General features: G+C 35.2%; 1 protein-coding gene across 3 annotated transcripts in view; it reads right to left on the bottom strand.

Annotated features, from left to right (window-relative positions):
• GRIK1 (glutamate ionotropic receptor kainate type subunit 1) overlaps positions 1 to 12,854 on the bottom strand; it is a 154,621-nt gene that overhangs the window by 52,632 nt on the left and 89,135 nt on the right. For all 3 annotated transcript variants that reach the window (XM_039368872.1, XM_039368876.1, XM_039368873.1), the window contains exons 4-6: positions 12,288 to 12,469; positions 7,283 to 7,336; positions 4,354 to 4,527 (exon numbers count right to left, since the gene is read on the bottom strand). In XM_039368872.1, coding sequence (XP_039224806.1) covers positions 4,354 to 4,527; positions 7,283 to 7,336; positions 12,288 to 12,469 — 410 coding nt within the window. The remainder of the gene's footprint in view (positions 1 to 4,353; positions 4,528 to 7,282; positions 7,337 to 12,287; positions 12,470 to 12,854) is intronic.

Here is a 12,854-nt window from a genome sequence, read left to right as displayed (position 1 = left end):
GGCTGACCGGCCATACTCAGCGTGTGGTCCTCAATGGAACCACATCTACATGGAGGGAAGTGTGTAGTGGGATGCCCCAGGGCTCTGTTCTGGGCCCAGTGCTCTTCAACATCTTCATCAATGATTTGGATGAGGAGATAGATGGGGAATTCATCAAATTTGCAGACGACACCAAGCTGGCAGGAATAGACAACACTCCAGAAGACAGGCTTACAATACAGGAGGATCTGGACAGACTTGAACACTGGGCGCTATCTAACAAAATGAAATTCAATGGTGAAAAAAGTAGGGTTCTACATTTAGGCAAGAAAAACCAAATGTACAGGTATAGTGTAGGGGGTACCTTGCTCAATAGTAGTAACTGTGAGAGGGATCTTGGAGTCCTAGTGGACAATCATTTAAATATGAGCCAGCAGTGTGTTGCAGCTGCCAAAAAAGCCAACACAGTGCTAGGCTGCATTAACAGAGGGATAGAATCAAGATCGCGTGAAGTATTGATACCACTTTACAATGCCTTGGTAAGGCCACACTTGGAATACTGTAATCCAGTTTTGGTCACGATGTAAAAAAAAGATGTTGAGACTCTAGAAAGAGTACATAGAAGAGCAACGAAGATGATTAGAGGACTGGAGGGCTAAAACATATTAGGAACGGTTGCTGGAATTGGGAATGTCTAGTTTAACGAAGAGAAGGGCAAGGGGGGACATGATAGCAGTGTTCCAATATCTCAGGGGCTACTACAAAGAAAGGAAGTCAAGCTATTTTCCAAAGCACCTGAAAGCAGGAAAAGAAGCAATGGATGGAAACTAACCAAAGAGAGAAGCAACCTAGAACTAAGGAGAAACTTCCTGAAAATTAGAACAATTAACCAGTGGAACAACCTGCCTCCAGAAGCAGTGAATGCTCCAGCACTGGAAGTTTTTAAGAAGAAACTGGACAGCCATTTGTCCGAAATAGTGTAGGGTTACCTGCCTGAGCAGGGGGTTGGACTTGATGACCTCCAAGGTCCCTTCCATCATCATCATCATTATCATTATCATTACTACTACTACTACTACTACTATTACTATTATTAAATCCACCAGACAATAAACTGGTGATCTTATTTGTTTGTTGAAATTATTTGCCACCCATCTTTTAGCAAATGATTTTATACTGTGATTCATTTCTTGCTAGAAAAGGGCAAACTGCTTTGGAGGTGAATATTCTAACATCTGAAATGTAATGTTTCCTATATTCTTGCACAGTTGGACTTTGATTGGGCAGAGTTTGTATCCTGTTAGATAGAAAAGTAATCTTGTCTGATTATCTGGGAAGAGTCTGAGCTTGACTTCTGAGGAAGTGGTCAGAGTCCTTATAATGCTATGTAGGAGGAGAAGGAAGACAGGAAGAAGAGCCAGGGGCAGGGCTACTATCATATAAAGGCTACCTTAATCCAGCGTTGCCCCCCTCCTGACCTTTTGGGCACGGGGGACTGATTTTGACTTTTCCACGGACTGGAGGGGGCATGGCTTCATGTACTGTCTGCAATTCGTGGATGGGGCTTCACTTGTTTGTGCAGACCAGTTTCTGGCATGCCATAGACCACTGCTGGTCCACAGACTGGAGGTTGGAGACCCCTGTCTTAGTCCACAGAAAGGGGCATGCATGGGAAGCATTTCAGAAGGGGGCCTCCCTATTTTGTGGAAAGTTAAAAGAAAGGGAAAGGGATAAATAGTTTCAATCTTGCACAATTCTGTTAATTTTTTTAAAAAAGTATTAATACTTATACAGTAAGTATTCTTTTTGACTGAACTATCTTGAAAGGCTAACAATTCTTGAGCTGATGAAACTGGTCACCTCCATATTAAATTCATGCACCTCCTGACCACCCAGAAAATGATACTCCATGTCATCTCTATGTAACACTTCTGTTTTGTGAGCTGTATTAGCAGTCTGTAAACTTCTCAGTTAATTCAAAATGCTAATTGTAAAGCAGTTCATGGCATAAGGACTGGTTAATTGAGAATTCAAATAGTATTGTCTGCCCATCACATACATTCTAAAATAGTTGTCATTGATTAAACAAGGCCACCTGGTGGGTCTCAGAAATGGCCTTTTTCAACCATTCTCCCCTGAAATCTACCCTAAATTGAGTATTATAATCTCTTGTGTGATTTTTTTTGATCTTCTGAATGATTGGTGGCTTTTTTCCAGCCTTTTTTCCATGTGATTTCTTATTTTTAATCTTTTGTTGTTAGTGTTGTATTTCGTAAACCACCTACAAGCTGAGGCAGACTGTAGATCCAAACTCAATCAATGACTTTTTAGTAGAGACTTTCAGCAGATGTAAACTAAGCTGAAATTTCTTGCTATCATACTTGTCTTTGAAAATCTGGTGATCTTATAGACTAGAGCAGTGGTTCTCAACCTGTGGGTCGGGACCCCATTTGGGGTCGAATGACCATTTCAAGGGGGTCACCAAACCATGCTGTCCGCCATTTTTTTTCCTTTTTCCCTAGCTGTCCTATTCCCTCTTATTGGTGGCCACACCCACTTGGGGGTCACCACAGCATGGGGAACTGTATTATGGGGTCACGGCATTAGAAAGGTTGAGAATCACTGGACTAGAGAATAATCTTACCAATACCTTCTGCTGTCCTGGTAGATAACTTGCATGAAGTTATCCCTTGTGTTTCTCTTTCATTTTATTCTTACCCAAACATTCACTGCAGGATTTCCTTCCTACGGTTTGTGAATTTCTGTGTAGGCATATGATTTCTTTACACAATACATTTATGGCTTTATAATAAATTATCCATGATAAAGCAGCTGTAGGCCTAAGTTTAAACATTTGTTTTCTGGACCAGCAAGTCCTTGAATCAGGTCACTAATTAAAATTTGCTAACATTAAATTGTTGAGAGCCTTACACTGTTTAATTGGTCTTTCCTTGTGATTTGGTTAAAAGACTAAAACCTGAAGTGAAATGTAGTATTATTTATTATTAAGCTTCACAGTTAATTTGAAAGTTAATTGAAAAAGAAAAATGGCTTTGTTTTTTTGAGGCAGATTGTTAACAACCTACTGTTGTGCTATTCTGATTTTTTCAATTCTGAATAACATTTTCCTAAAGGGGAAAAATGTGATAGACTACAAGTACAAATAGTGTCATTTTCCCTGACATACAAAATTTAGTGAAAGAAACAGGAAAGCTACATGATTATCCTGATGAGATAATAACAGTATTGTGTAACAGCTAAGATAATCCACCCTATAGTTATGCTAGCCTTGCAAATCCTTCCAGAAATTAACAGATTACTTCTCCGTTTCATTAACCTACATAGATCATTGCAAACATAGGTGATATGAATTTATCAGTTATCTTTAATTGCAGTACAACTCTGGAATCCCTTTGAAGTCTCAATCAATACAACAAATTAGTATTATATATGAGCTATTCCTGCATTTTGTTATATCTTGCCTTTCCTCTAGAAGCACAAAGTTGAATTTGAAGACTGGTCCAAAGTCATCCAGTGACATCCCATGGCTGAGGGTGGGCTTGAATCTTGATCTTTCCAACTTAGTCCAATATATTATCATCACACTATGAGCTTCAAACTTCTCACAAGCAAGAACAAATTTAAGCATAATCCGTACATTGAGAATCACTTTGAATTGTTTAACAACATATGGTAGTTTCTTATTCTTTTTTTCTTTAGAATACTGGATGCAAGAGAAGAGACTTTAGGATATAAGAACAACATCAGACAGATTGGTACCAGCAACTTGATTATTAAGAGGCACAGTCATTAAGTGAAACATCATGCTGTTATGATAACAGAAATTCTTGGACTAACATTGTTTTCAATGCATTTGCAGGTAAACACTGCCTTGTACTCTAAAGAGCAGAATTCTGGGTTGTCTCACTTTCTACAGCATTGCTGAAAATGCAGAACTGTTCAAAGAACTACAGAATTATTCAAAGGCATTAGGGCTATTTTTTGCAAAATTATTTCCATTTATGGCTCAGTCGCAGCCATCTATAAAAATACAGCATGAACTAGCCTTTCCTAACTTTCTTTCTGTACAAAACACTTTGTCCTATAGAAGTTTTGGACTAACTGCATCTTGAAAGGAATCAGTTTGCAGCCTGATTTCAATTGGTTTAACATGATTGCAATTACATTGGTTCCAAAGATGCTCCAAATCTCATGCAAATCTCGTTAATATAACCACATCTTTGCCTATGAACACAGAGCAGCTGCAATACTCTTCAAGTTATTGATTTTTATGTCACTGACGCACTTAGAATTTGCTTGTGACTAAAATAATATAACTTTTTATTTCCTTTCAGGTAGTATTTTGTCACTTACAGTCATCATGCCATCCAGGAGTCCAGTCTCTGGCTTGGGTGGTGCCTGTAATCTTTCCATTGACCACTTATCAACAACAGAAGCCACTTGTGTATTGTCAATGTTGAGCAGACGAAATCCAGTCATATTGACTCCACTGTACCTATAGGGTTCCAGGTCTAGTGCAAACAAATCCTTTTGTTGGTGATACAACAACAACAAAAGAAAAAAAAAGGTATTAAAGATAAAAGGAATCACTTTGTATTACTTCAGTCCAGTAGAATGAAAGTGCCACACTGGGTTAGTAGGGCTTTATATCAATAATGTAGCTTCCAATTAATTATCCTTGTATTATTCTTTGAGCAGAGAAACTGAAATTGTCCAAAATAGAAAATACTATTTTCTATCAACAAATACCACCCATATAAACTTAAAACTGAAATAATACAGCTAAATGTGAAATCTGATCTTTGACTTTTGGAATTTCTGCCAAATCCCTACTGATATTGAATATATATATTTGTCCAAGTTTTCTAGACACTGCTTATATTATTAAATCTAAATAATGATGAGCCGCATATGATTTATTAGATATCATAGATATGTTTTGTGTTAACCCGGAACTCCAGATATTTGCAATATTATATTCTAAGCAAAGTGCCCTGGAATAGATATGCTAATTTATAATATTTTTATAATGTTTCTGCTACAAACACACACACACACACACACACACACACACAGAGAGAGAGAGAGAGAGAGAGAGAGAGAGAGAATCATGACAAATTGATTGGTTCATCCCTTGAAAAAGTCAACAACATTATAAACAATATAATTTTACAATTTAGAAGCTCAGTATTTCTCTTGCCTGCTACCAGGGTAAATTATTGTCAATTTATCTGATGTATGTATTAGATCAGCAAAGAAGCAGTTCCATGAGATTTAGAGGTTAGCAAAGCAGGAATATAAGGACTAATTTATGTGGTATTAATTTGTGTGGCACATTTCAACATCATGTCATAAATAACATAACATGAAAGAGTATAAATCATTTGTTAGGGAGTGAAATTTGTTTCATGAAAAAGTCTTGTTATAGTAAAAATCTATAATTCCTGTTATATTAATTTTCATGAAACAATATTATCAGTGTTGTCTGACATCTATTTAACCATTCCCATTGTTTGGAATATTGTGATTGTTTAATAAATTATAATAATATATAATAAATTATAGTAGGCAAAGCACATTTTTAAATGATGAAAATCAGGCTTTCCCAAACTGTGAGGTGTTCCTCCCTTGAGGAAATGCAGACTTAGTCCAAAGATATTGTGAAGAATCTTTTAATTATACTGTTACAACAAATCCATCTTTCTCAGGGTTTCATTATATTGTATTCATTATTCAATTGTATTCATGTTAGTGATGGATTTTAGGAGTGGTGTATATATTAAAATCACACTAAAGGAGCTATGATGGTAAAAGGTTTAGGAACCCCTGCAATATATATAAATATCTCCCTCCCTCCCTCCCCTCTTATCTCTCTCATCTATCCAGAGCTGCATATATTTAGCATTTTTATCCTTCATAGGCAAATAATACTTTTACCAACCAAAGCAATATGTTTAATTTCGTTCCACCCATCCATTCATCCAGATACTACTGTATGCTCTGGCCTGAATTACAGGTAGTCCTCAACTTAGAACAGTTCATTTAGTGACCATTCAAAGTTACAATGGCACTGAAAAAAGTGACATGATGGTTTTTCACACAACCGTTGCTGCATACCCATGGTCACATGATCAAAATTCAGATGCTTGGCAACAGGTTCATATTTATGATGGTTGCAGTGTCCTGGGGTCATGTGATCACCTTTTGCAACCTTCTGACAAGCAAAGTCAATGGAGGCTAGATACACTTAACAACTGTGTTACTAACTTAATAACTGCAGTCATTCATTTAACCACTGTAGCAGGAAATGGGGCAAAACTCACTTAGCAACAGAAATGTTGGGTCAGTTGTGATTGTAAGTCAAGGACTACCTGTAGAACATTCTCATTTTTCACAATGGTAGAAATAATTTAGTGAGGAAAGAAAAAGAAAAAAAGAAATGGTTCTTTCTGTTTATTTTAAATGTCTTCTCAATGTGAGAATGTAACATTTATGAAAATTATTAATAATAATTTATTTTAAAAAATATTAAAATAGTTTTTTATAACAATATTGGTTTTTATGGTCAACTTTTGTTCATAAAAGATAACCCACTGATACATAATAATTCTTTGAGAAGTTGCCTTTACTTTCATTTTGAAACACCGTGCCTTCATTTAATAAAACTCTTAAATAATATGGATTACTCTAAGTCAATAAAATACTGAAAACCTAAACAATGGTAGTGTTTTTGATTCAGTTAAAATATAAACAGAAACAATTAAGGATACTAGTCTGATTTTGTGACCCATCCCTCAGTTCTAGAGCAGTCCTATGGAAACTTTAAGGAAGGCTAGTTCAGCATTCACCCACTGGACGTACTCCATCTACGTTGATTATAAAAGTGTATTGTTTACACTCAACATGATCACATGTTCCCAGAGTTCCTGGTTGGGGATAATTACTCTATGACCGAATCATTACAAATTTCAGAGTAGACCAGTAGCTTTGGTCTTTTCCTCCTGCCCAATATTTTCAAGGATATGCTACGGTATTAAAGTGTGAGTTCTTCGCTGAATTAATTAGCAGATTGAAGAGAGATGAAAACAGAGTGAGTGAATTGCTGATTGTGATGGATATGCTGAGCCACCTTGTTTACAAGATCTGACTACAAGCTGTTGTCATTTTTTAACAGAATTTTATTTTTTGAAATTTACTATGGCTGTACATAAAACACTGCCATAAAAGAAGCCCTTCAGCTATTTCTGTGGTAATGGTACAAAGAGTTACTGAAGTATCTTACCAGAGTTGTAAAAAAATAGTGATAATATTCAGTCATCATTCCCATGGAGAGAATCTGAGAAAGAACAAAGTGGGGAGATGAACCAAAGTGAAAAACACAGCACAGGTAATAATAATTGATTCTATAATGCTGCAGTTTTTAAACTCTTTTAGACTGCAGAATCCATCAGGTGTTTTTTTTAAAAAATTCTTCTGAGCCAGAAGTAAAGCTCTAATCATAGAAAATTGCCCGCATTCACATTATTCTTTCTTTCTTTCTTTCTTTCTTTCTTTCTTTCTTTCTTTCTTTCTTTCTTTCTTTCTTTCTTTCTTTCTTTCTTTCTTTCTGCCTCAGTGTAAAGAATCCCAGTAAGCTCACATTGTGGAACCCTAGAGTCTAGTATACCAAACAACAGTTACATTATCTTCATAGACTATGGAATAGTACAGAGCAGTAATGCAGGGCAGTATGCATGTAGCTGAAAAATCTATGCCTATTTATTTATACTATTAATGGCTTTGCAATAATTACGATAACCACAGACAAGTATCATCACCTGCTATCCTTTGGATGAGAACTTTTTGATATAACTTTAAGGTAAATAAATTGGCCTGGAGCATAGAAATACCAAAGTAAAAATCTTTGATGCAGTTCATGGTGGGCAGAATAAAACAGCTACCTGAGGAAGTGGATTTTGAATGTCAGGATATAACAGCAATGATTTTAAATTTATTACCATTGCATTTACACTGCCAGGAAAAGGAAAAGGTGTCAGTGGGATTTCTTCCCCTACCAGGTGCTAAATAATTTGACTGGCTTTATACGACAAGGGAAGCTGCCATTCGCTATTCTTCAGGTAATATACATGTCTCGTTTGCTCTAAATTAGAGGCATAGAAATGAACACCAATGAAATAAGACAATATTTGAATCCTTAGCACATGTTGTATAATGTTCTGTATTATAATAAAAAAATCAGCATGAAAAATGTAAAACCCACAACAGGATGCTAACCTCCCATTATGTGTGATTGGAACCAGCTTTATTTAATACGTCAGTCAGCTATTTGCTGTTTTGAGGGTTACAATTGACTGCTTTCCCCAAATTAAACATTATTACTCCAATAAAGCTTGCTTGTTTTTAGGTAAAGCTTCATCAAAGTAATAATGTTTAATTTGGGGAAAGCAGTCAGTTCTAACCCTCAAAACAGCAAATAGCTGGCTGATGTATTGAAGTGTGGGCTGCATCTACAGTGCAGAGTGACTGTATCTTTATGATGACAGTCTCATACTGTTATCATGGAGCAGGTTTTTTTTATGTTCGGGCTTTTAATGTAAATATATGGTAGTCCAGTTGACAGAACAATCAGATATTCTGTAAAAAAAAAATACATAACTGGATAAGCCACAAAAAGATTCAGGAATATTCTATAGCTTGGAATTCCAAAGGGCCCCTTTGGGTACTCATAAGATAAAACAAAGCTGAATGATGAGGTCTACATTTTAATAATATAATAATGATATCATGAATCATGTATATGCTTCAGGTATTATCAATCAATCAAAGTATCTACAGACCTTTCCTAAGGTAATTACAGCAGGTCACTGATTTTCGTAGCATTTGCTTAGTAATCCTATATCCCCATGTAATGAAAGAATAATAGAGAGCATTTCTTTATTATCTGCCCAGAGCAATCAATTTAACATAGGCATCCCTTTGGCACTGTGTGGAAAGAGTAGGAAGGAAGCTGCTGTTATTCTAATGCACATAGAAATATCTAGCGATTGGCTTTGGGATGAAGTCACATTTCTCAGAGGTCTTTTGTCAAGGCCAGCATACTAATGATAAGCATGAACAATGCCAAATGGAGCAACATCGTCTTTTCTTTCTGCCAGCCTCCCTTCTGATAAAACATATGTCTCCTTCCCTTCTCTGAAAAGGTATGTTTTATGTTTTAAAAACATAAATAAGTAAGTAAGATGTAATGCATCATGCGGAAAGTCAGAGAAATAGAACAGTCAAATTTGTCCCCTCATTCTAATGAAATGTCTCTTTGTGTGGTGCACATATATGTGTTTCATTCTTTTAGAACACGCCTGCTAAAGCTTTGGAAATCTTTGGAAAGATTTTTAGCCCCATATAGATAAAATATAGGGAAATATATATCTGTTCTTATATATATAAGGCTAAAAAATAGGAAATATATATATTCCCATCCTGACTTATCTGCACAAAGTTGGAACCTCACTGAAACTATCAAGTACCAATTCTCTCATTTCCTTTGCACTCCTTTATTACTTTTGTCAGGCTTCCTTCAACTTATTCTATTTCTTTCTTCCATGAAATATTAGAGAATACAGAACAGCATTCTGTATTCAATACAGTAAAGTGAATGACAAATTAACCAGAACATTTAGAGATACAGCTTTCATTTAGAAGCAAAATCTGAAATGATATATTATATAGCTAAAATTGCTCATATGGTGCAGTTTTCATTGATAATAAATTATTTTCATATAACTTGTGGCTTAAAGAAAAAGTTAAGAGAGCAGAAACTAAGTCAGAAATATATAAAGTCTCAATGATAAATTTTGGTACAATTCTTGCTACACAATTTTCTAGAGATCAGAGAAGTTACAAATTCTATCAAGGGAAGTATTAACTCATAGGATTCCCAGTGAATCCTTTCTTTGTGGGAAAAATTCTGTGATGAGATCTAGCCTGCTTTCTAGCAGGTTGAAATAAAAATTCTCAGTCGTAATGGCAACAGAACAAATCCTGAATTTTAAAAAGAATTTACTCAGGTGGAATTCTGATATCTTAACTTTCACTCCAATGCACAATTTCAAAGACAGGTCCTTTTAATAAAATTACTTTATTGGTACAGGCATCTATTACAAAATGAAGAGCCAGTTACTTGCTGGCTAGAATTTCTGACCTTCAGTATTTGAATGCCTATATTCAGCTGAACTTTTATTCATACCCCTATATGGCTTCCTCAAAATGTTGCTTCAAATATGTTCCTGCTTTAGCAGAGTTGTCACTGAGATGCAGCTGCAGAGTCAAAGGCTGGGAATAGTTCTGCAGCCTTGATTCCATGCATCCCAAGTGTTCTACATTCTCCATTTGAGTAAGTTTTGTGAACATACTATAACACTCAATCATGAATTCTTCCTTGAATGAACATTCACAATTGAGTGAATTTTCACAGTATGCACTATCAGTAATCTTGATAGCAACTTTTACCTGGGCATATGTTAAGATTACTAAAGATTCGGTTTTTCAACATCTCAATGGTACTTTCAACATCTCTCTAATTGTTACAATATATACTATGAAATAATATATTCAGTCTGAGTTATCTTGAATTTTGCCTAACAGTTTATGGGAGTAAATTAATATAATATTTAGCTCGCTACGTCTACGGAGAAAGACTCCATATGCACTGTATGCTGGTATTGCAAAACAAACATGTAGACCAATGAAATTTAAGAATAAAAAATCTACATGAGAGTTAAGAAGTCTAGTTATACATGATTTATATTAGTATTTTGGAATGATTGCAATTATTTATAAAATTAAGGGATCAACTATTTATTAGGTGATTAGGCTAAACAACTAATACTTGTTTCAGAATTTAAAATATACCAAAAGCTGAATACTGCTTTCTGTAATGTATAGCTTTGCTTATTTTAGATATCAATCATGTTATTGCTAATGCTATAAAAAAATTCAATTCCTTTAGCTATTCATATTACCTTGAAAATGTACAGAACAGGTTAGTCTTGTCTAGATGATATATAACTTCAATACATTATGATAACCTTCCATCTGTTTATAATCACTGTCCGTAACAAAATTCAAGAAGTTTCTAATGAGGCCTCTATTCTAGTTTACATTAGATAGATAAATCATTGCTGTTTGAATAGGTTTTTATGTTTTTAATTAGCTTGGTTTAAATCATTAATAATATTCTCAGCAGGTGTGTGTATGTATGTGTGTATAACACCCCCCATGCTAATATTAGTTAATTTCCTCACCAGTAATTTACAGCATTTTTTCAGTCATCAAGCCACATCATGTGCTGACAGAACATCAGTGTTGACACATGTTGCCTCAACCATGTCTGAATAACTGCTTTGTGTACAAATAGCTTTAGTTTCTTCCTACAAATTCAAACGTTCAAAGGAGTCTAATAATACAAAATACAGTAGGATTCAACAGAGATAGCTAAACATTTAACTGTAAACAACTGTCTGAATCTCAGAGACATGGGTCTTGACACTTTGATCTAGAGATAAGATTTCAACCACATGTCAACACTTATTTGACCAAGAGGCCTTCCATTTTAATCATTGCTTTTGCCTACATCAATCTATTGTAGTTGTGTTTATGTCGTTGATTGTTGACCTGTCACAATTTTGAACAAATTTATTTGCAGCCTTTACCTTGCTCACACTGGCAGCTCCTAGGCAAACAATAATCAAATATAATTATTCATTAAATAAGAAACTGTATCTATAAAATTGAAACCTAGGATATAGCTTTGGCAAAAATACATGTTAGGAGGATGCAACAAATTCTGGAATATTTTTAAACTTTTCATTGCTGCAAGATGTCAAACATGACTCCATGGGGGAACAAGTTATATATTAGGATAGCTGTCACTAGCAGTTGGACAAAATTAAGTTTGTTATTTATTGTCATCCATCATTTTTTATATCAGATGTCTGCCATGTGAAATATACAGAATTGGGTATTTAGATAATGCTTAGGCTTATGACATGCGTAATCTTTATATCTGTTGTGATGAGTGCTATCCCAGAGGGCAATTTTTCAGTATCTTCTACATGCTGATCATAACTTTTAAAGGGATTTCTCCTTCAGTCAGGAAGACTGAAAGAACTTTCATGCTCTCAGAGAGGGATTATGGTAGTGAACAAAAGCTTAACACCCTCCCCCCCAAATAATTCTGTGCTTTCCTGCAACTGCAAACCAAATGACATGGGCCTTTCTCTTCTGCTTACCTGTTTCATGATTTCAGCTGCTGTTTCATGTGAACAATCAAATATCACAAAGAACTCTTTGCCCCTCTTCATCTCCTTGAGTAATGGCCGAGCATCTTTATTTCCAGAGGGCAATTGGCGTATTTTGATTTTAATGTTATACCTTGAAGGGGCTTTGATGAGCTCTTGCAAACGAATTAGACCTAGAAAATGACATCCAATCATTCATTTCTGGTTAATGAATTTTTGCTGCTATTTATATTCAACATTTAAATTCACTGTCCTGCAATAAATTTCAAGTTTGCACCAACAATTTGATAGACTGGTCACATCTTTCATTGACAAAATTTATAGATTTTTTTCTCCCTTTTCTGAACTTTTATGAGATATGCTTTCAAACAAGGTTTTTGGGACAGCTCTATATCACAGAGTTTTACTGGGGTTGTTGGAAATTTTTTTGTTTGCTTCACTACTTATAAGGAGAAAAATAAATTAAGAGGGAAAGCTGAAAGATGTATTTGTCTGATAGTCCTATAAAGTCTATATCTAGAAAAAGAGTAAAGACTATAGAGCCCTCAAATAAATTGA

The sequence above is a fragment of the Crotalus tigris genome, unplaced genomic scaffold (genome assembly GCF_016545835.1).
Source record: "Crotalus tigris isolate CLP2741 ecotype Arizona unplaced genomic scaffold, ASM1654583v1 scf7180000020943.996319, whole genome shotgun sequence".
In the NCBI taxonomy this organism is placed as follows: Eukaryota; Metazoa; Chordata; class Lepidosauria; order Squamata; family Viperidae; genus Crotalus; species Crotalus tigris.
Note: the sequence above shows the minus strand (reverse complement) of the source record. Positions and strands in the feature narration are given on the sequence as shown.